Genomic DNA, 24,606 nt, shown 5'->3' with positions numbered 1-24,606 from the left:
CCAGCTACCACTTTTAGTTCTTACTCACCAGCTTGGCTGTTGCCCACTAGTTTTTCTCTGGGATACCTCATTTCCCACCAACTTCTCCGTCCAGCCCGAGGACATGTTCCCTGCCCCCAGGCTACTCCTGATCTATGTACCCTGTCATGGTATTTCCTACATCCTCAGAGTCTCCTCCCTCTTTCTCTTCTCTTCAGCCTCTTAACAAAGGCCCTGGTCTACCATCTTAGGTCATCTTCATTTCATCCTACAGCCCTTCACTTCTCTCTCTCTCACCCCCCCCCCTTTTTTTATGTTTATTTATTTTTGAGAGAGAGAGAGAGAGAGAGAGAGAGAGACAGAGCACAAGCAGGGAAGGGGCAGAGAAAGATGGAGACACAGAATCTGAAGCAGGCCCCAGGCTCTGAGCTGTCAGCACAGAGCCCAATGTGGAGTTCAAACCCATGAACCATGAGATCATGACCTGAGCCAAAGTCGGACACAACCGACTGAGACACACAGGTGTCCCAGCCCTTCACTTCTCTATCTCTAGAGTGAATAACTATCCTGCTTTGTCTGAAACAGGTTTCCTGGAATGTGGGACTTTTGGTGCTAAAACCAGGAATGTCCTGGGAAAGTTGAGATGGTTGGTCCCCTGCCTCCCGGACCACTTAACATTACTTTCTGCCTTACAACCCAAAACATATTTGTTTACAGCATCTCCTTTTAGCTTCTCACCATGCACTTGGGCAAGTAAAGTCAATTTCTAATGATGCCAATAAATATTTCAAAATAACACTTCAGGGCACCTGGGAGCTCATTTGGTTAAGCGTCCAACTCTATTTCAGCTCAGATCATGATCTCATGGTTTGTGAGTTTGAGCCCCACATCCAGCTCTGGGCTGATGGCTCAGAGCCTGGAGCCTGCCTCAGCTTCTGTGTTTCCCCTCTCTCTGCTCCTCCCCCACTAATGCTTTGTCTCTGTCTCAAAAATAAATAAACATTAAAAAAAAATTTTTTTAACTAATCAATCTGATTCATCATATTAACATAAGAAAAGCCACATGATCACAACAGATACTGAAAAAACATTTTATAAATTCAAATCCATTCTTTTTTTTTTTAAGTTTATTTTACTTATTTTGAGAGAGAAAGAGAGAGAGAGAGAGCGAGCGCACGTGCAGGGGAGGGGCAGAGAGAGAGGGATACAGAGAATCCCAAGCAGGCTCCACACTGTCAGCACAGAGCTCGACATGGGGCTCAATCCCATAAACCATGAGATCATGACCTGAGCCGAAATCAAGAGCCAGATGCTCAACTAACTGAGCCACCTGGGCACCCTAACTCAAATTCTTGATCAAAATTCTAAGCAGGGGTGACCAGCAAAATTGCAGAGAAAGGAACTTCAAAAACCTAATCCTCTACAATAACAATGAGAATATTGGCAGTCAGAATCAACTTTTTTAGAATTCTAGACATTAACCAAAGGCCTGCAGCAATCTGGGAGCATTTATTCAAGAAACACGGATGAATCTCAGTTAAGAACAGCAAACCATGTGGGTTTTTGTTGTTGTTGTTTTTTTAACTTACCCACGCCCTCTCCCCAGTTCGGTGGTAGCCTTAAAAACCAACAGTCATAATCCTTGTGAAAACCAGCAGCCTGGCAGCCACCGGAGGGGACAGGGTAGGGTGGGAGGTCTTTGAAAGCACCACACACAGAGAACTGCCACCTGGTAGCTCCCTGGAAGACTCCATTTGCAGGGCTCACCTGGCTTAGAGCCTGAACAGTGGGAACAGCATTCTCCCTGAGGGCGTTTGTCAAAACAATCTGAAGCAATTATTTAATATCATCGCTACCTGAGATGCTGGATAACAGGGCAAACGACAGGCTAACCAAAAAGCTTAAAAAGAAAAGCTGGAGCCAAGAATATACAATGGAGAAAGAACAGTCTCTTCAATAAATAGTGTTGGGGAAACTGGATAGCTACATGCACAAGAATACAGACCACTCTATTACACCATACAGAAAAATTAACTCAAAATGGATTAAAAACTAGACTGTAAGACCTGAAACCATAAAACTCCTAGAAGAAACATAAGCAGTGAAGTCCGTGACATCAGTCTTAGCAACGTCTTTGTGGATCTGACTTCAAAGGCAAGAAAAACAAAAGTAAAACTAAACAAATGGGACCTCATCAAAGTAAAAAGCTTCTGTACAGCAAAAGAAATTAACAGGAAAATGAAAAGTCAACCCACTGAATGGGAGAAAATATTTGCAAACCACATATCCAATAAGGGGTGAATATCCAAAATATACAAAAGGAATTCATACAACTCAACAACAACCTGATTATGAAATGGGGAGAAGATCTGAATAGACATTTCTCCAAAGAATACATAGAGATGGCCAACAGACAAATGAAAAAGATGCTCAACATCAATAATTATTAGGGATATGCAAATAAAAACCAAAATAAGATACTACCTAACCCCTGTAAAAATGGCTATTACCAAAAAGACAAAAAATAACAAGTGTTGGAGAGGGTGCAGAGAAAAGGGAACCCTCACACACTGTTGCTGGGACTGTAAACTGGAGCAGCCACTATGTAAAACAATTTGGAGTTTCCTCAAAAAATTAAGAATAGAACTACCCTATGACCCAACTCTTCTACCTCCAGGTAATAGGAAAACTTTCACTAAAAAGATATATGCTCTACTGTTTACTGTTATGTTCACTGCAGTACTGTTTACAATAGCCAATATACGGAAACAAAATGTCCATCAACAGATGAATGGATAAAGATGTGGTATATTTACACAATGAAATACTACTCAGCCACAAAGAAGAATGAAATCTTGCCATCTGCAACATGTTTGGATCTTGAGGGTATTCAAGCAAAGTAAGTCAGATGGAGAAGAGCAAATACCATACAAATACCATATGATGTTACATGTAGAATCTTAAAAAAAAAAAATGAAATGAACAAACAAAATAAAAATAATCTCAGATACAGAGAACAGACTAATGGTTAACAGGGTTGGGGGCCTGGTGGGCAAAATGGGTAAAGAGGGTCAACAGTATGGTGAAGGATGGTAACTAGACTTGTGGTGGTAACCACTTTGTAGTGTACGCAGATGTTAAATTATAAAACTGTACACCTGGGCACCTGGCTGGCTTAGTCGGCAGAACACGCAACTCTTAATCTCAAGGTTGTGGGTTCAAGCCCCATGCTGGGTGTAGCAATGACTTAAAAATAAAATCTTAAATAAAGCTGTATACTTGTATACCTTAAATAAAGCTTTAATGAAAAAGCTGGAAAATGAGATATCCATCAACTTTGAAAAGCTCTGACCTTTTCCTGGGCTTCTGAAAGGCCACACACAGGGAGGAGCCAAGATGGTGGAACAGCATGGAAGTTATCTTTGTGTCTTGCGTCCATGAAATACAGCCAGACCAACACTAAACCATCCTGCACACCTAGACAAGTGATCTGAGGATTCACACAATAATCTGCACAACCAGAACCACAGAATTCAGCAGGTACGCAGCGCAGAGAGGCGAACTGGGGGAGAGAAAAGCTGTGGAGGGCAGGGAGCTGTTTTTGCGTGGGGAGACAGGATGAGGGTGGGGGGGAGAATAGGAGGAAAAGCACCGCCCCCCAAAAGCAGCTGGAGAGAAAGTGGAAAAGTGGAAACAGCCGCAGGGACTGAACTAAAAAGGGAGAAAGGAGAGGGTTTGAAAGGCCACACACACGTGTAGGGCTATTGCTAGCAGACCCACCTTACAAGAAATATTAAAGAGGGGCAACTGGGTGGTCAGTCTGACTCCTGATTTAGGCTCAGGTCATGATCTCACGGTTTGTGAGTTTGAGCCCTGCATGGGGCTCTGCACTGACAGTGCGGAGCCTGCTTGGGATTGTCTCTCTGCCCCTACCCCACTTGCGTTCTCTCTCTCAAAATAAATAAATAAACTTAAAAGAATTTTAGGGGCGCCTGGGTGGCTCAGTCAGTTGGGCGGCCGACTTCGGCTCAGGTCACGATCTCACGGTCCGTGAGTTCGAGCCCCGCGTTGGGCTCTCTGCTGACAGCTCGGAGCCTGGAGCCTGTTTTGGATTCTGTGTCTCCCTCTCTCTGACCCTCCCCCGTTCATGCTCTGTCTCTCTCTGTCTCAAAAATAAATAAACGTTAAAAAAAAATTTCTTTTTAAGAATTTTAAAGACATACTAAAGAGAGTTCTTCAGGCTGAAAGTGATCCCAGACAGATCAAATCCATACACACACATACACAAATAGTAATAAAGTAATTAAGGATAAATGCACATTCCTGCTCCTTTCTTCTCTTGTCTAATTTAAAAAGCAACTATATAAAAGAATATTATATAATTGTGTTGTCAGGCCAGTAACATATAGAAATGTAGTATATTTACCAATAACAACACAAAGAAGGTGAGAACAAAAAAGTACTGTGTTAAAAAATGGCACCAGATGGTGACTCAACTCTATAGGAACAAATGAAAACCAGAACTAGTAAATAAGAAAGTAAGTATAACAAATACTACAAAATGTGTGTGTCTGTGAACTTGTGTCTGTGAATTTGTGTCTCCTTCTCTAAGTTTCTTTAAAAGACATAAAATTGGGGTGCTTGGCTGGTTCAGTCAGTAGAACATGCGACCCTTTACCTCAGGGTCATGAGCTCAAGCCCCACATTGGGCATGGAGCTTTCTTTGAAAATTAATCAATTAAGGGACGGCTGGGTGGCTCAGTCAGTCGAGCATCCGATTTTGGCTCAGATCATGATCTCACACAGTTCATGGGTTCGAGCCCTGTGTGGGGCTCTGTACTGACAGCTCAGAGCCTGGAACTTGCTTCAGATTCTGTGTCTCCCTCTCTCTCTGCCCCACCCCTACTCACGCTCTCTCACTCTCAAACATAAAGCATTTAAAAAGTTTTTTTAATCAATTAAAAGACATAAAATAAGTAAAACTACAACAATGTATACTGGGTTTGTAACATATAAACATAATATGTGGGGCACCTGGGTGGTGTTGGTTGAGCGTCTAACTTTGGCTCAGGTCATGATCTTGCAGTCGGTGAGTTTGGACCCCGTATCAGGCTCTGTGCAGATAGCTCGGAGCCTGGAGCCTGCTTCAGATTCTGTGTCTCCCTCTCTCTCTGCCCCCCTCCACTCACACACACACACTCTCTCTCTCTCTCTCTCTCAAAAATAAATAAAAAACACTAAAAAAAAAAAAAAGAAAAAAGAAATATAATATGTATAACTATAATAACACAAAAAAGAAGGAACGTAAATAGAACTATATAGAAGTAACATTTCTCTTCTGGAATTTAGTATAAATCAAAAGTAGATTCTTATAAGTTAATATGTATATGGCAATATACTTACGATGGAATATTAGCCAGCCATAAAAAGGAATGCAGTTCTCATACATACTACAACATGAATGATTCTTGAAAACATTATGCAAAGTGAGATAAGCCAGAAACAAAAGAATGTAAATTATATGATCCCACTTACATATCTAAAATAAGCAAATTCAGAAACACAGAAAGTAGACTAGGGACTACCAGGTGATAGAGAAGGAATTATTGCTTCATGAGTACAGAGTTTCTGTTTGGAGTGAGGAAAAAAATGTGGATAGTGGTAATGGTTGCACAACAGTGTGAATGTGGCAATGCCACTAAACTGTATACTTAGAATGGTTAAAATGACAAAGCTTATGTTACATGTATTTTATTTTACCACAATTCTTTTCAAAAATGTACATGGTAAGCCCTAGAGTAACCACTAAAAAATCTCTTTAAAAACAGTATTAAAAAAAAAAACTGTGTCAACTATACTCCAATTTAAAAAGTAAAAAAGTAGTTAAAAATCATTAAAGAAATTTAAAATATTAAAACATTACAAAGTATTCACTTAGTACAAAAGAAAGCAGTAAAGAAGGAATAGAGAAACAAAAAAGTCATGAGATACACAGAAACCAATACCAATAAACACACTACAGGGGCGCTTGGGTGGCTCACTGGGTTAAGCAACCAACTCTTGATTTTGGTCTAGGTCGTGAGATCAAGCTCTGTGCCAGGCTCCATGCTGGGCATAGAGCCTGCTTAAGATTTTCTCTTTCTTCCTCTGCCTCTCCCCCACTCACACCTGCATTCTCTCCCCACCTCCCCAAAACACACACACACACACACACACACACACACACAGTACAAAAAAGGAAAATTACAGACCAATATCTCTCATGAACATAGACAGAAAACCCCTAACAAAATATCTGCAGATCAAATCCAAAAATGCATAAAAAGAATTATACACCATGACCAAATAGGATTTATTCCAGAGATACAAAGCTGGTTCAACATCCAAAAATCAATTAATGTAATCTGCCACATTGACAGGCTAAACAAGGAAAACCATATCAATTGATGCAGAAAAAGAACCTGATAAAATCCAACACCCATTCACAATAAAAAAAAAAAAAGTATCAGCAAATGGGGAATAAAAGACATCTACAAAATACATACAGCTTATATCATAATTAATGATGGGAAACTGGATGCTTTCCCTAAGCTTGGGAACAAGGCAAGAATGCCACCTCTCATCACTCTTATTGACATCTTATTAGAGCCACTAGCTAGTGCAATAAAACAAGAAAAGGAAATAAAAAGGCACACATCTTGAGAAAGAAGAAATAAAAATGTTTTTGAGGGATGCCTGGGTGGCTCAGTTGGTTAAATATCTGACTCTTGGTTTCAGCTCAGGTCATGATCTCACAGTTTGTGGGTTCAAGCCCTGCATCAGGCTCCACACCTGGCACAGTGGAGCCTGCTTGGGATTCTCTCTCTCTTTCTCCCACTCACACTGTCTCTCTCTTAAAATTAATTAATTTTTTAAAAAGTTTTTGAGAACTACATGATCATCTATGTACAAAATCCCAAAGAACTCACAAAAAATAACTCATGTAAATTATAAGTGATTATGACAAGGCTGCAGGATACAAAATTAATATTTAAAAGATAATTGCTTTCCTATAAACTAGCAATGAACAATTGGAATTTGAAATTTAAAACACGATACCATTTGCAACAGCACCCAAAGAATGAAATATTTAGGTATAAATCTAACAACACATGTACAAGACCTGTATGCAGAGAACTATACAACTCTGATGAAAGAAATCGAGAACATTTAAATAAATGGGGAAATAGTCCATATTCATGGATTGGAAGACTCAATATTGTGAAGATGTCAATTCTTCCCAATTTAATCTATAGATTCAATGCAGTTCCAATCACATCTCAGCAAGCTATTTTGTGGATATCAGCAAACTGATTCTAAAGTTTATACAGAAAGGCAAAGACTCAGAATAGCGAACATAATATGAAAGAAAACTGAAGTTGGAGAACTGATGTTACCCAACTTCAAGACTTACTATAAAGTTACAGTAATAAAGACAGCATAATATTGGCAAAAGAACAGACACACAGGCCAATATAACAAAATTAAGAGTCCAGAAACAGACCCACACAAATAGGGCCAACTGACATTTGACAAAGGAGCAAAAGCAATTTAATGGAGAAAGGACAATTTTTTCAACAAATGGGATGGAACAATTGGATCAACATCCAAAAAAATTAGACAAACACCTTCTACTTATAAAAACTAACTTAAAATGGATCACAGGCCCAAGTATAAAACATAATACTGTAGAACTTTTAGAAGGAAATACAGGAGAACATCTATGTGACTCTGGATTTGGCAATGAGTTTTTAAAAATAACAGCAAAAGCATGATCCACGAAAGAAAAAGTAAGCATGATTTCATTAAAATAAAAAAACTTCTGCTCTGTCAAAGATACCATTAGAGAATGAAAAGACAAGTCACAGACTGGGAGAAAATATTTGCCAAACATATATCTTTCATGAGACTTATATCTAAACTATGCAACAAATACTTAAAACTCAACAATAAGAAAACAATCTAAGAAGTAGGCAGAAGATCAGAATACACACCTTACCAAAGAAGATACACAGATGGCAAATAAACATATGACAAGATGTCCAACATCACCTGACATCAGGGAATTTCAAGTTAAACAAACGAACATTAGACCAACAACAGATACCACTACGCACCTGTTAGCATGACTAAACAAGTTTTTTCAACTGACAATACTAAATGCTGGCAAGGATGTACAGCATCCTTCCACTGATGATTGGAATGCAAAATGGTACAGGCACTTTGGAAGATAGTTTGTAGTTTCTTACAAAGCTACCATACAATCATATTCCTAGGTATTTACCCAATTAATTTGAAAACTTATACCCAGAGAAAATCTGCACGAGAATGTTTATAGTAGCTTTATTAAACCTTTATAGAACTAAAATGTCCTTCAATAGGTGAACACACAGACTGTGAAACATCTCTACAATGGAATATTCAGCAGTAAAAGAAAATGAGTTAAGAAGCCATGAAAAAGACATGGGAGGAACCTTAATGAACATTGCTAAGTGAAAGAATGCACTCTAATGGGACTGCATACTATGTAATTCCAATTCTATGACATTCTGGAAAAGGCAAAACTATAGAGACAGGAATATGATCAGGAGTTTGGGAGAAGCCAGGATGGACAAACAGGTGAAGCACAGGGGGATTTTCAGGGAAATAAAACAATTCTGCATATAATACTCTTATGGTAGATACATGATATTATGCATTTGTCAAAATCCACAAAATTTTATAGCAAAAAGAACAAACCTTAATATATGCAATTTAAAAAAAATTCATGTGGGAGGTAGGAAATAATGCAGATTATGACAAGGGACTCTCAAACTGTATTGCAAATGTATGAAACAACCTCACTGAAGGGGATGGGATAAATAGGCCCTGAACTAAGTAACTATGGAAATGAGTGGCACCTGTAAGACTAAAGGAAAAGGAACTGCACACAAGTACTGTACTTCGTTGACAGTTCTTTCCCCCAGAGTATGGCCTAACAATTCAAATACTGCTGTATGGGTATGCTAAAACTGAACAATTAAGTAACTGGATGGTGGATGGTGGATGATGGGAGCCAGGTTTCTAACTGTTGTAGTGAAAATTTATTAATCAAGCAAAGGGGAGGAGGCTAGAATGATCCATGTGGCAATGGATTACAATTGGAGGCAGTATGAACTCAGGTTTAGGTTAATATAGATACAGTGGTTTTATACAGAAATATCCGGGGGCATCTGGCTCAGTTGGTAAAGCACGTAACTCTTGTTCTCAGGTTGGTGAGTTCTAGCCCCACCTTGGGTGTAGAGCCTATTGTAAAAATATATATATTTATAGATGAAGGTATACATATGGGTTACTACTCACACTTTTTTTTTTTTTTTTTTAATTTTCTCTGTCGACAGAGAGGACTTAAAAGACAGTCGAACCAATAGCATCCCTAGGAGTGGAGAGTTATGCTCCCAGAGTCTGAGGGCAGGTATTTACATAAATTGAGCAGTGGCTACAGAAAGCAGCAGGGCCAGAGGCAGGGTGGAAAACAAGGCATCAAGGACAGCACTCGCATGGTCCCCGCCTAGCAGCAATGCTCCTGACACTCTAAAAACAGAAGGAAAAAGCCACCAGAAGCAGGTCTACCGGCCTGAAGCTTAAATGCAACCTAACTAGAAATTAAGGCATCTCTAGGCAGACCTTTCTAAGCTGACGTTTAGCACCTTTACTTCTCCCAATTCTGTGTTCTGAAGATGCGGAAACAGAGGATTTAACCCAGGAAGCAGGCTCCCTGAAGCACCCAGCACGAAAGCCTGCTGCCACGGCCTTCGTAGGATGTGTGTGTGGAGAATGAGCCCAGGTGCTAAAGATGGCAAAGAGCACTTTGAGATGAGCCCCAAGTGCCTTAGAAATAGGTGACTGCACTGTTGGTGGGAATGCAAATTGGTGCAGCCGCTCTGGAAAGCAGTGTGGAGGTTCCTCAGAAAATTAAAAATAGACCTACCCTATGACCCAGCAATAGCACTGCTAGGAATTTACCCAAGGGATACAGGAGTACTGATGCATAGGGGAACTTGTACCCCAATGTTTATAGCAGCACTTTCAACAATAGCCAAATTATGGAAAGAGTCTAAATGTCCATCAGCTGATGAATGGATAAAGAAATTGTGGTTTATATACACAATGGAATACTATGTGGCAATGAGAAAGAATGAAATATGGCCTTTTGTAGCAACGTGGATGGAACTGGAGAGTGTGATGCTAAGTGAAATAAGCCATATAGAGAAAGACAGATACCATATGGTTTCACTCTTATGTGGATCCTAAGAAACTTAACAGAAACCCATGGGGGAAGGGAAGGAAAAAAAAAAAAAAAAGAGGTTAGAGTGGAAGAGAGCCAAAGCATAAGAGACTCTTAAAAACTGAGAACAAACTGAGGGTTGATGGGGGGTGGGAGGGAGGGGAGGGTGGGTGATGGGTATTGAGGAGGGCACCTTTTGGGATGAGCACTGGGTGTTGTATGGAAACCAATTTGACAATAAATTTCACATATTAAAAAAAAAAAAAAGAAAAGAAATAGGTGACTGCATGTGGTCACTGGACCACATTACTGAAGGAAAAGGGGGCCTTCTGGAAGGGCCTGGGTGTTACCGCCTTGGCAGCCATCTCTGGTTCCAGGGGTGAACCCCTGAGCCCAGGGCCACATACCAGGCTCAGGTCTGGGAAAGGCGAAGGCGGGATGTACAAGGTGGGGTAGGGCCTGGCGCGGGACACACTGGAGAGTCCGGAAGCAGGGAGCAAGCAAATGGAAGAAGTTCCAGACCAAGAGCCACAGGCTTGGTTTCTAAACCAAACTCTGCCATTCTCTGCTTGGCGTCACTTAGCCTCTCCAAGCCTCAGTTTCCTCGTTCTGACTTCTTCACATGGTGGTCAGGGAGCCAGATAAGGTAACGTGTGCGCATGTAGTTGGCAACTGCTAGCCCAGCGGCTATCCAAGGGCGGTCCCAGCACACCTGAGAGTTCCCGACCCGCTTCGACACGGTCTGAGAGGTCTTCCCTTTTCCAACTAGCACCTCCGTGAGCCCGGAACTGCTTTGTAAACCTCCTCCAAAGCAGCGGAGAGGAGACTCCAGCTGTCCTCTATTAAACCAGAGACTTTCGAAAATCTAAAACCACACCACTCTTTCACTACATATGGGTGTGTTAAAATGCAACGGGTGTGTTATTCGTAAATGAAGATTTTTTTAAACTTGTTTTAACTCCTCACGCCGCAAAAATTACTAGATACAAGCAAGAGCTCGTCGGGGTCAATAGTTTTTCGGCGCGTAAAGGGGTCCTGAGACCAGTTTGGGAACCGCTGTGCTGAACCAACGAGCGAAGGGTGTTCTCTCTCAGCAGGCGAGCCGCCTCGCGGACGCTGATTCCAGGACCCCTTTTATCAAACAGCACACGTTCGCGGTTTCCACTTGTGGGGGCGGGGGGCTGGTTTTGTGTTCTGGGGCTGCTAATCGAATGTTTGTACCCATTTTCCCGGCCCCCAAGCAATGACCCTCCCACAGGGAGGCACGCGGAGGACGGGCGACCCTCGCTGGGCGTCGGCGACCTTGGCAGAGGTCGAGCCGGCGCGCGAGAGGGGCACGGTGCTCCCGGCCGGCGGGGGTTCCCGGCAGGAACTGGGGAGGCCGGCCCGGGTGGCGGGGGACCAGGGACCTGCACTCACAGCCTCGGCAGCGCCGCCGCCGCCGTTCCGCGTGGCGCTCTCCACAGCAGACGCAGCGCCATCTTCCTGACGCGCGCGCCCCGCCTCAGACAGGTCCTTCCTCATCTCGCCACGCCCCGTGGGCACGCCCCCTACGTGGCCCCACCCCACAAGCCCAGCCCAGCCCCACCTCGTCCCCGCAAGTCACGCCCCGCTGCCTGGAGCACCTGTTCCCGCCCCTAACCAGGGATGTCTGCGAGCTCAGAACCTTCTTGTCCGCTATCATGGCGGGCAGAGCAGAGGCACGGAATGGATGGCCACTTCTTCAGAGGTTTTCTGGTGACTCCATCCAGTTACTTCTCTTCGTGTTTCTGGGTTTTTAAGGCGACTTTTGCGTTTTCCCAGCCAGAACAGGCCAATTTTCCGAGGGATTCATTGTTTTTGTTGTTAGAACTACTGCCTAATATGTGAGCCTCACCATGTGCATGCCTTAATTAACAGTTAATCCATCATGGGATACATATGCCTGCAATAGGATCAGAATAGATATGGGCAACTTTCTGGGTCAGAGAAATGCTTCTGAAGTAGGGCAGCAAACACAACTCTTCACTCTAACTCCTTCCTGCCAGATTGCACTACTTTCAGCAAATACAACTCCTGCCGCTTCACAGTTGGGGGACTAAGGTATTAACACAGGCTTTACTAGCTGTGCTAAACTTTACTAGTTAAGCACTTTACTTGGTTCAGCAAGTGGTTCCCAGACTGTACTAGACTTTAGGCAAGTTACTTAAGTTCTCCGTGCTTCAGTTTCCTCCTCTATAAGATGGGAATATAAATATACTCACCTCATAGGGCTGTTATAAGGATAAATTGAGTTAATATATATAAAGAGCTTAAAGCCTTGCTGGCCCAGAGCAGGTGCTCCGTAGCATTAATTACTTCTCCTTATTACCATTATTACATCAATTCTCTTCTTAAAATCCTTTGGTGGCTTCCAATAGGAAGCATTTAGAATAAAACCCAAATTCATCACCACAACTCTGAAGGCCTTACAGGATCTGACCTCTGCCTATCTCTCCACCTTACTTCAGCCCCATGTGCTTCTTTCCACTTTTTTTAAGTTCACTAAGCCATTTCCCACTTTAGGGCCCTTACCTACCATGCATGTTGCTCCTTACCTACCAGAACACTCACAGCTACACCTTCTTGTCCTCTGGGACATTTAGACTACTTGCCCCCTGCTCAAAGAGGCCTGCACTGACTGCCCAAACTAGAGTGTCCTCCCAATCTATTCCACTGGCACAGCAACCTGACGGTTTCCATCGCAGCCCATATCACAATTTTTATGGGTTTGTGAATTCTCTTTCTTTTTCTTAATATATTTTTTTAAAGTTTATCTATTTTGAGAGAGAGAGAGAGAGAGAGAGAGAGTGCAAGTGGGGAAGGGGCAGAGAGAGAGAGGGAGAGAATCCCAGGCGGGCTCCATGCTGTCAGCGCAGAGCCCTATTCTGGGCTCAGTCCCACAAACTGTGAGACCATGACCTGAGCCCAAACCAAGAATCAGATGCTTAACTAAGCCCCCCAGGCTCTCCATGAATTTACTTTCTTATTGTTGCCTTTCCCTCAGTGGTTCTCAAGGTGGGAGGGAACTTCTGCCCACTGATCAAAGGGAGGGGGGCTTGTATTATTGTCATTTAGGGGACAGTGCTAGGGTCATGTGGGAAGTCCCCTCTTAGAAAAGCCACTAGTGCTCTAGTTTAAAAAACATCATCTTTAGGAATAGACTGTGAGCTCTTTGAGATCAGGGACCTGGTTATCTTGTCAGTGCTGTGTGCCCCCAGCACCCGGGTTAGTGACTTGTAACCAGTAGGTATTTAATAAATATAATGTGAAAATGTTCCACCAGCTTCATTATAATTCCAAGAACTGCTATATGAGTAGTTCTCCTTATTAAAATGCCCCAGGCCTTGTGGCCTTTTAAGTAAAGTAGGACCTCCCACAAGAGGTGATTCAATTTCTTTCAGATTCTGCTTGAAGAAATTGTAGCTATGCCCATTCTCACCAGGACTTCTGTGGTTTTGTTGAGCTTCTTCATGAGATTACTAACTCATAGGTTTCAAGAGCTGTTTTCTAATTTTTGTGTATTTTAAAATAAGGCTTTATTAATTTCCTATATTTCTGGATATAATAGAGAAAAGGATCCAGCATTCCTCCTTTGAGGTAGTCAAATCTGTTTTTATTCACAGCCTCTAAAACAAAAATAAAAGTACATGTTTATCCCCAAGGACATTTAAAAATATGAAATTTAGGAAAGACATATTATCCTGTTTAATTAAGCAATCTGGTAGGGTAAGAACCTTGCAGAGATCTGAGAAAGAAGGATAGGGGCCAGAGACATTACCTCTAGAGCGTAATAAGCTTGGGGGTGGCAATGGGGGACACTAAAATAATGAACCAATACTGATAATTATTGAAGCCAAGTGATGGGTACACAAGGTGGGAATGGGATTTGTTACACATTCCTCAACTTTGTGTATGTTGGAAAATATTCTTAACAAGAAATTAAAACAAAAATCAATTGAACTAATGCTTAGCGTGGAAGGAGCCAAAGGCAACTTTACCTGAAGCCAGTGGAGGTTAAGCCTCAGGGTTCCTGACTTAAATGGGCCCTTTCTAGGTCATTTGTGTTCGTAAAGTGTATAAAAATGAAATTTTTTTTTAACGGTTTATTTATTTTTAAGACAGAGAGAGACAGAGCATGAACGGGGCAGGGGCAGAGAGAGAGGGAGACACAGAATCGGAAGCAGGCTCCAGGCTCTGAGCTATCAGCCCAGAGCCCGATGCGGGGCCCGAACTCACGGACCGCGAGATCATGACCTGAGCTGAAGTCGGACGCTCAACCGACTGAGCCACCCAGGCGCCCCTAAAAATGAAATTTTTACTACCATTAGTCAAGGTGCTTTCTCTTTGTACTCCAACTTTCCCTCTCTCAAGCTTCTTTTGTGTTCAGTGGTGTTGAAATGGCTGCAGCATTTTCATATTTATTTATTTACTTATTTATGTATTTATTTAAGTAATCTCTGCACCCAACATGGGGCTTGAACTCATAACCCCGAGATCAAGAGTCACATGTTCTACTAACTAAGGCAGCTAAGCACCCCTGTGGGTGCAGCATTTTGAAGGTCCAGCTAAGGGTAAGTTGGGCCGGGATATATTTGGTTTAGATTTAGTAGACTATATTTATGTGATTTTTTTTTAATATTTTATTTTTAAGTAATCTCTACACTCAACATAGGGCTCAAACTTAACAACTCAGAGATCAAGAGTCGCATGCTTTACCGACTGAGCCAGCCAAATGCCCCTGTATTTATGTGATTTGCAAGCACTTCCGTGTTTAGTTATTACTAGCTATCCTGGTTTAGGAATGCTTTCTAGGAATATTACTGTCCAATGTGCTGCCTCACACATGTAGACATGCAAGGTCAGAGGTCATATCCCAGTAAGAATAGGCCCCTAAGGCACCTGGCACCACAAGTATGGGGGTAGTAGAAGAGAAAATTTGCAATGTATGAAGCCAGAGACAATTGTGGATAAATTTTAAGTCATCAGATATGTACAATTGCAAAGAGAAGGATTGGTTCTTATCTGTATCTGGTCAACATGGAAACTCTCCCGTCTGGGACATGCTCTTTTTTTTTTTTTTTTTTTTAATGTTTATTTATTCTTGAGAGATAGAAACAGAGTATGAGCAGGGGAGGGGCAGAGAGACAGGGAGGCCCAGAACCCAAAGCAGGTTCCAGGCTCTGAGCGGTCAGCACAGAGCCTGATGTGGGGCTCAAACCCGTGGACATGAAATCATGACCTGAGCCAAAGCCACCCAAGTGCCCCTGGGATACACTCTCATGGCATTTTAGTGGCCTTCACACTTTGACACAGCTCAGCTGGAACCACTTCTCCCTGAATTTCCTTGCCTGTGTAGTTCCAGGTTGAGATTGTTCACAAGAGACATCTGGAGGGTGGAACTGAAGCAGCAGGTCAGTGTGGGGTACCAGGCACTCTGGCCATATGCATGCCTGTTGATCTGTGGGCTCACCCTGTTGATATGGGGCTGTCAGTGTTTATTTCCTCCTGTTTGGGACTATTTACAGATCTCATTACTTTACCTTTATATCCACCCAGTTTTTCAACTCAAACAAATGTAAACATTTATTGAATGATTCCTGACTTCAAGAAGCTATCTTTATAAAATGTAGAAGCATATTACAGCAGGGATAAACCTGAGGACATCATGTTAAAAGAAGTAAGGCAGGCACACGAACACAAAAATACTGTATGATTCCACTTCTGTGAGTTTCCTAGAGTAATCAGATTCAGAGACAGAGAATGAGGGTTGCCAGGAGCTGGGAGGAAGTGGGGATGAGGATTACTGTTTAATGGGTACAGAATTTCCATTCTATAAGATGAAAAAAGTTCTGGAGATGGATGGTGGTGATGATTGCACAACAATGTGAATATACTTACCATTACTGAACTGTACACTTAACATACTTAAAATAATAAAATTTTTGTTATGTATATTTTACCACAATAAGAAAAAAGATTTTAAAAAGAAGCTATTCACTCTAGTAAAAGAGGCAGACAGATAATTGGGAAAAATGGGTGGGTCCTGAGATCTGCTGGTGATATGGGGAAAGGAATACAGAAGCAGAAAGAATCCTGGGGGGCGCCTGGGGAGTTTCAGTCAGTTGAGCACTCGACTTTTGATTTCGACTCAGGTCATGATCCCAGGGTTGTGGAATCGAGCTGCACCTTGGGACTTTTCACTGAGTGTTTGAGTCTGTTTGGGATTGCCCTTCTTTGTTTCTCTCTCTCTCTCTCTCTCTCTCTCTCACTCTTCCCACCCCCACCCCGCCCTTCTTCCCTGCTTGTGTGCACTCTCTCTCTCTCAAATAAAAAAAAAAAATTAAAAATAAATAAAAGAAAAGAAAGACTCCTGGAATCCCCTCTGCTTGAGGGGGGCAGGGCAACCAGGGGACTTTGCAGAAAGGGGATAGGCAGCTGGGACTGCTAGTGAATCTAAAAATGTACTGCCTTTTAGGGAAAGGTGCTGCCTGGGGCCAGACTGTAATCTACCTCAGTGCTCAAGTCTCAACTAATGTTACCGTAAAAAATACAGGTGTCCTAAATCGAAGTGCATTACATTGTTACCACTTGGTCTTGTAATTATCATGAAACTCAAATACCTCTCCCTGTTAATCTTAGAAATATTGGGCTTTTGTATTGGCTCAACTACACCTCTGGCAAATTGTCACACCCCAGGAGATACTGGGGTGAAAATAACTAATCAACCCATGATTTACTGTAACTATTTAAAGCTTAAATAACTTAAATAACCATTTGAAGCAGTAAAGATTAGGAAAATGAAGCTACATTATTCTTTTGTTATAAACAGCAAAGTCTCTGTGTCATAATCCATTTTTCCCTTCCTTTTGGTGTCTGGCCGATATAGGTTATTTTCACCAACACTGAGTCTCAAAGGCTGAAGGGCAGTGTCACAGATTTAAGACTTCAGAATGCTGCACTTAGAAAGAGGCATATTAGAAGTTCTGTGGAATGATTTTTCAACAGTGGCATAGATAGAACTACACTCTGAGATCATCCATCCCTCCTGCTGCTCTGATACAAAACCCTCCCAGCCTCACCTCCTGACAGCCACTGCCTTTGATAACATGATAACTATGTCTGGCTTTCTTGGGGAGAGAGGAAGAGACTCTCAAATTTAGGCCAAATGCAGAATAACGACCACATTGTGGACCTTCTGAGCCTTATCTTCCTCTTTATGAACTGAGAAAGTTAAACTAGCTGACCCCTAAAATTCCTTCTGGCTCCCAAACACTGATTATATAATTAAAATCCTTCACCAATCTCAGCCGCCAAAACTGTGCAGCAGCTCCCCCTAGTGTCCGCAGGTGGAGGTTCCCCCACGCCCACTGGCGGCTCTCCAGTCCCTTCCACTGATTCACTCTTCCTTTCTTCTACAGCCCTTATCCATTTTCCAAATTACTACATGATGAGCTTATTTATGATGTCTTTATTGAATGCAAACCCCATAAGGACAGGGATTTTTGCCTGTTTTGTTCTCTAATGTGTCCTGGCACACACCAAATGTTTAAAACTCATTTGCTAAATGCAAAGTGTTGAATCTGAGGCATCCTCTGACAAAATTATTCCTTACATAATTCCTTGTTACTTTAATTAACCTTGTATGTTAATTATCTTCCCCCCCAGTTGCTGTTTATTTTTTTTAATATTTTATCTTTAAATAATCTCTCTACAACCAATGTGGGGCTCAAACTCACAACCCCAAGATCAAGAGTTGCACACTGCACCAACTGAGCCAGCCAGGCTCTTAATTGTCTGTGGTGGGCAGAAGAATGCCCCCCCGCCCACCAAGACGTCCACAAGCTAATCCTCAGAACCTTTGAATATGTTACTTTGCAGGTGTGATTACAGTAAGGAACTTGAGGTGGGGAGATTATCCTGGATTATCTGGGTGGGCCCAATGGAATCACCAGTCGTTAGGAGAGAGAGGTAAGGGGGTCAGAGTAAGAACAAAGTATGACCTGGAATCAAGGCTAGAGTGAGAAGTGCCCCCAAGCCAAGGAATACGGACCTCTCTAGAAGCTGGACAAGGTGAGGAAACCACTTCTCCCCTCCAGCCTCCAGAGGAAATGCAGTCTTGCATACACCTTGATTTAATCCCCACAAGAGCTATGTCAGACTTCTGACCTCCAGAATTGCAAGATAATAAAGCTGTGTTGTTTTAAGCCACCAAGGTTATGGTAACTTATCACAGCAGCAACAAGAAACTGCTATCACTAGTAAAAGAAACCTTCCCAAGAGCACCTGTACATAGAAACTGGTTTTCAAAGAGTGCCTTTAAAGTCAATTGTAAGTCCAAAGTGACACTGTATAGCTCGAAAGACCAGAGACATCTTTTTTGAAACACGGGTATGTAATACTTACTCAAAACACTAAATTTGAATCATATGAACAATAAGGCAAAAAGAAGAAACAGGAAACCAGGGTGTGACCTTCATGAAGCTGTGGGTCCCTACATCTGCCTGGCACCTGTGCCATCTTCGTATGTGGAGTGTGGGAGACTGTGTACACTTTGGCGTGCCCGTGGCCACCGAGTTCTCTGTTTATATCCCATAGTGCATTAAAAACTCCCTGAGTCCTAGGGGCGCCTGAGTGGCTCAGTAGGTTAAGCATCTGACTTCGGCTCAGGTCATGATCTCCCAGCTTGTGAGTTCAAGCCCCACATCAGGCTCTGTGCTGACAGCTCAGAGCCTGGAACTGCTTTGGATTCTGTCTTCCTCTCTCTCTGCCCCTCCCCCACTTGCACTCTGCCCCTCTCTCTCTCTCAAAAATAAATAATAAAACATTACCAAAAAAACAAAAAAGCAAACAAAAAAACGCCCTGAGTCCCAGCCTGTGCTGTGCAGAGTGAGGGCCTAGTGACTTGTACAGGTGACAGTCTTCACAGCCTCTGTGGACTTGTAACGTTGAACCATACAATGAAGGCTGGTTGGCTAAGACCCTCTGGGTTTTGTGGAATAATCTTTAATGCACCAGACAAGAAGATTGTTAACCAGCCTTATTACGGACAATTTCCTATTACCATGGTAGGCCAGGCAGATGATTTGAGGATTATCTGGGTGCTGACAAATCCCCTGGGCCCTGACAATCTCATTTACAAAAGAATCAAATCTGTTTATTGCTGATAATAGATGGCATGCCCTCAGGTTTGCTTGTAAGTAACATGTGCATTGCTTTTTATTTTTTCTTTTAGCAATAGGAGCCAAACTTGGATTCATCCTGATAAAGTAGACATTTGGGACTTTATATGATCTAATTGCTCTGAGCTGTTCCTTAATCGCCATTTGCTAAACCTTTGTGCCCCTGCCCACAATGGCCTTGATCCAGGATGGCAAAATGGTCCATCTAACAAATTGGACCCTTTGTTTATAATTGTTCATGTGGCTGAGATTCTCTAGTCACTCTTCTTATTTATATTTGTCGTTCTAGGATTTAAAACAAAAGGACAAAGCAAATCTTGAACTTGTTGCAATGAAAAGCACAAATCCCTGAATGCAGTCCATTTCTTCATTCCCAGCAACAGCAGCTAACACTCAGCACGTTCTCCAAACCAGTTGTGGGATTGCCTTGTTCATAAATTCTCATAATTTCCGTCCTCAGATATCTAAATTTTAACAGACTACATTTGGAAACACAAAGAGAGATTAAGTTAAATTAGATCTGTAATTCCTTTTGATTTATAAGAAAATGCCATCTGCCAAATTCTAACCCTACACATATTTGTCAGTATCTAATCTTATCCATAACAGCACAATAAAGGATCGCTGCACGAGAACATTTTCTAAACATAAATTAGTATCTCACTTAGCAACATCTGCCTGACCCCTTGGTCTAGTGACAGCTTCTCCATGCTGGATAAGTTGCACACGAAAAGCTGATACGCAGGCCCAGACTGTCCTGCACACAACATGCTTCTCTAGGGGCGTGTTAGGACCAGCCGGGTGAGGAAGGCAGTTGATGGGATCCAAACTCATCCTTTCCCACTCTGATTTTCTGCCTAATGAAACAATAAAGCTAGCCATGCGATTTCAGGCAAGGGGCACCTGGGTGGCTCAGTCAGTTGAGTGTCTGACTCTTGATTTTGGCTCAGGTCATGATCCCAGGGTTATGGGATTGAGCCCTAACACGGCCCCATGTCGGGCCCCACATCAGGCCCTGCACTGAGCATGGAGCCTGCTTAAAATTCTCTCTCTCCCCTCTGCCCCTCCCCCTGCCCTTGTGTGAGTGCACACACACTCTCTCAAAATAAATAAACATTAAAAAAATAAAATAACTTTTTGGGGCGCCTGGGTGGCTCAGTCGGTTGGGCGGCCGACTTCAGCTCAGGTCACAATCTCACGGTCCGTGAGTTCGAGCCCCACGTCGGGCTCTGGGCTGATGGCTCAGAGCCTGGAGCCTGCTTCCGATTCTGTGTCTCCCTCTCTCTCTGCCCCTCCCCCGTTCATGCTCTGTCTCTCTCTGTCTCAAAAATAAATAAAACGTTAAAAAAAATTAAAAAAAAAAATAAAATAACTTTTAAAAACGAAAGAACTCCTCAGGTGAAAAGGCCAGATTGTTAAATATTTATTCTCTTTTTTGGGGCACCTGGGTGGCTCAGTTGGCTACGCTACTCACTCTTGACTTCTGCTCAGATCATGATCTCAAGGTTGTGAGATCAAGCCCTACATTGGGCTCTGTGCTGGGTGGGGAGCCTGCTTGGGATTCTGTCTCTCCCTCCCTCTCCCTCTGTCCCCCTGACATGTGCACATGTGTGCTCTCTCTAATTTTTTTTTAAATTATTCTCTTTAAAAAAAAAAGTCCCATTTAGTATTATATAGGCAATAATATATGTTCATTATAGAAAAATTGGAACATATGAAAATAAATAAATAGGGGCCTGGAGAGAAAGTTAACACACCAAGGTAATTGTTAGTATTTTGATATCCTCCTTATAGACAGGTTCTTTTTCTTAAATAATTTTATTTTATTTTATTTAAGTTTGTTTATTTGGAGAGAGAGACAGAGCATGAGTGGGAGAGGAGCAGAGAGAGAGGGAAACAATCCAAAGCAGGCTCCAGGCTCTGAGCTGTCAGCACAGAGCCCAATGCGGGGCTCGAACTCACGAATCACAAGATCATGATCTGAGCTGTAGCCGGACACTTAACCGACTGAGCCACCCAGGCGCCCCATCCTTATATACATGTTCTTACACATTTTTCGTGCATGTGTGTATGTATCTTTCTCTAGATAGTTATAGATACACACAACTCCTTTTTATATTTTTTAAGATCACATATATATAGTTTTGAAACTTGCTTTTTTCCTCTCAGCAAATTACTGAAGCATATATTTAATATTGTAAAACTCCAAATTCTTTGGCATTATTCAGACTTTTGTGGAAAAGAAAATAAACAAAACACATGTGTAAAGGTACTAAAGACAAATCCAAAGAAAATCCCTCTGTAAATTGTGAAAATGAGTCAGAATATTAGGAAATTAGTTTCTTCTGGTTCAAACTTTTTTACTCTGGTAAGCTTTGAAAAATGTTTTTCACACCATTATTCTTTTATGAGACACAGCTAGGAAATTCTATTGTCATGCAGTCCAAAACTTAAAGTTTGCCAAATCTAGTTTTTTCGTCTTCTTTTTCTTCTTCTTCTTCTTTTTTTAATTTTTTTATTTTTTTTATTTTAAGCCTTGTAATTTAACTTATTGACCCCGGTATCTTTGCTATATCCATTGCTAGGATCAAATCATTATACTTTTCAAAAGCATCCCTTTAACCTGAGGTCAAACAAATGTGAAATATGAGGAAGTTATAAATAGACTAAAATCTAGAACAACCATAACCCTGATGTACTTTATCTAAATTTTTATAACTTTGAAGTACACTGAATACAGAAAGAATGCAGAGCTTTTATTTTCCAGCCAGAGAAACCACATACAAAAAAAAAAAAGAATAGAAAAAACTATCTCTTTCTCATTTCTGTAGTCAACCACTTAATCCAAAAAAAGAAAGTGGGGAAGGATTCAGCTTAATCCAACAAAAATAAACTGTTGCCATTGTTTATTGAGAAAATAATTCCTGGGGATTTTTTTCCCCCCAAAGAACTGGAAAAAAAAAAAAAGATCATAAAGAAGATCTCTGGCTTAGTGTATTTCCTAGAGGAAAAATTGTTTAACATTTATTTTATAAACACTACCAATAACGAGTGGACCCATAAAACTCCCCCCTCTTTTTTGTGTGGTGGGAAAGAAGTGGCAAGCTAAGTTTGGCCTGCAGTTGGAATATGGTTTGCTGTCTGGGATTGCCCAATATTGTCCAGCTTCTAGAAGATTCCCAAAGTCCATGAATTGTGTCCCAAATGAATAGCCCAAAGGCGGGGGTTGGGTGGGGGGGGGGGGGGAGAGTTGGGTTGGATGAATGGAGTGAATCCAGACAATAGGAGACTTTGAAATCCAGGTAGTGGAGTTTGGATTGACCCTCTTAATGGTAGACTGCGTTGATGACTCCAATTCTTCCACAGCCTTCAATCAGCTCAGTGTGCACAGAGTGTTCCCCTTGCCCCTTGACTTTGAGCTTGACCCTATGTCTGTTGAAGCTCCAGGCCTTGAGAGGCCTCCCATGTTTCTGGTGGCCCTTTGCACCGTTGCCATCACTGTCAGAAGAGCAGACCCTGGCAAAGCACACTGTCATGTGGGCAAGGAGAGACCCACGGAGCCGGGCTGCCCCTCAGACCTGCAAGGAGAAACAAAGCTGCCCCAGCCCAGATTGGCCGAACCTCAACAGACACATACACACTTGCCAATAATAAATATCCTTTTTGTTTTTTTAAGCCCCTGAATTTTGGAGTGCTCTGCTGTGCTGCATTATTGTGATACAAATTGAAACACATCTTAAGCAAAAAGAATAATAATGAATTTTCTTTAAAAATACAACCCTTATGGGGCGCCTGGGTGGCTCAGTCGGTTAAGTGTCCGACTTCAGCTCAGGTCATGATCTCACGGTTTGTGGGTTCCAGCCCCACGTCGGGCTCTGTGCTGACAGCTCGGAGCCTGGAGTCTACTTCAGATTCTGCGTCTCCCTCTCTCTCTGCCCCTCCCCTGCATGCTCTGTCTCTCAAAAATAAATAAACATTTAAAAATAAAATAGGGGCGCCTGGGTGGCGCAGTCGGTTAAGCGTCCGACTTCAGCCAGGTCACGATCTCGCGGTCCGTGAGTTCGAGCCCCGCGTCAGGCTCTGGGCTGATGGCTCAGAGCCTGGAGCCTGCTTCTGATTCTGTGTCTCCCTCTCTCTCTGCCCCTCCCCCGTTCATGCTCTGTCTCTCTCTGTCCCAAAAGTAAATAAACGTTGAAAAAAAAAATTAAAAAAAAAATAAATAAAATAAAATAAAAAATAAAACTACAACCCTTATTGTACTTTAGGGAGTTTAATGTGTGTCTGTACACAGGCTGAACTGAGGTAAGGAACAGATAGTACAGTGGTTCAGAGGTCAGATGATCAGCCCACGAACAGGTGTGTAGACAACGGGTACCAGAAGGAACAGAAAGAGGGAGGAGATTGACAAAGGGTAAAAGGAAAGGTTGAATCAATGGGAAAGGAGGCAAATTTTCACAGCTAGGAGACCCAGGAAATGGCAGTTTTTGGAGACTTTGAACTTTGAACATGATTATAGGAAAAATGATGACCTTACTTTGTGCCATGGCAGGTTTAAAGTAACAATAGCATGATCAAATGGCAGTGTGGCATAGTGGAAAGTGAGCCAGCTTTAACATCGGCAGAGCTGCTTGCTAATTCCGCCTTGGCTTCTTTCAGGTGAGGTGGACTCTGTGGGTGTTCAGTCTGCCCAGTACCTTTCCTTTTGAGAATACCCCTCTGCTAGTTAGTGGGGTTGTCATTCACATGACCATTTTCTCTGCCACCATGATTGATCCAGTATAGGGCACGTGGCCCAATCGGAGTCCTTGGGGGTAGGGGGAAAGGAGGTGTGGCAAGGAATTTTAGCGACTAAGGGATCTCCTCTCCTGATATCCCATGCAGTAAGGATACTGAAAGCTTGACAGTATCACCATCCAGGCCACTTTGGGGAGAGAGACTGCTCGAGAACACAAGCAACAGAGAAAAGCAGTAAGAAACTGAGAAAGAGAGAGGGCGAGAGAGAGCCCTAATGATATTGTTTGAACACTTAGATCTAATAAAGCCATTCATTAGACTTCAGGTGTATGGACACATTTCCAGCCAGTGTGTATATATTTTCTAAATTAATGTTGTTTGAGCTCA

The 24,606-nt window shown here is 42.3% G+C and overlaps 1 protein-coding gene across 1 annotated transcript in view; it reads right to left on the bottom strand.

Moving 5' to 3' along the window:
- Positions 1-11,839, bottom strand: part of CLYBL (citramalyl-CoA lyase) — a 261,550-nt gene extending 249,711 nt beyond the window's left edge. The window contains exon 1 of the mRNA XM_015075987.3: positions 11,705-11,839. Coding sequence (XP_014931473.1) covers positions 11,705-11,766 — 62 coding nt within the window. The 5' untranslated portion in view covers positions 11,767-11,839. The remainder of the gene's footprint in view (positions 1-11,704) is intronic.
- Between the last annotated feature and the right edge of the window lie 12,767 nt (positions 11,840-24,606).

Source organism: Acinonyx jubatus, chromosome A1 (assembly GCF_027475565.1).
Source record: "Acinonyx jubatus isolate Ajub_Pintada_27869175 chromosome A1, VMU_Ajub_asm_v1.0, whole genome shotgun sequence".
NCBI classification, from domain to species: domain Eukaryota; kingdom Metazoa; phylum Chordata; class Mammalia; order Carnivora; family Felidae; genus Acinonyx; species Acinonyx jubatus.
This window is presented reverse-complemented; position numbering and strand designations above follow the sequence as displayed.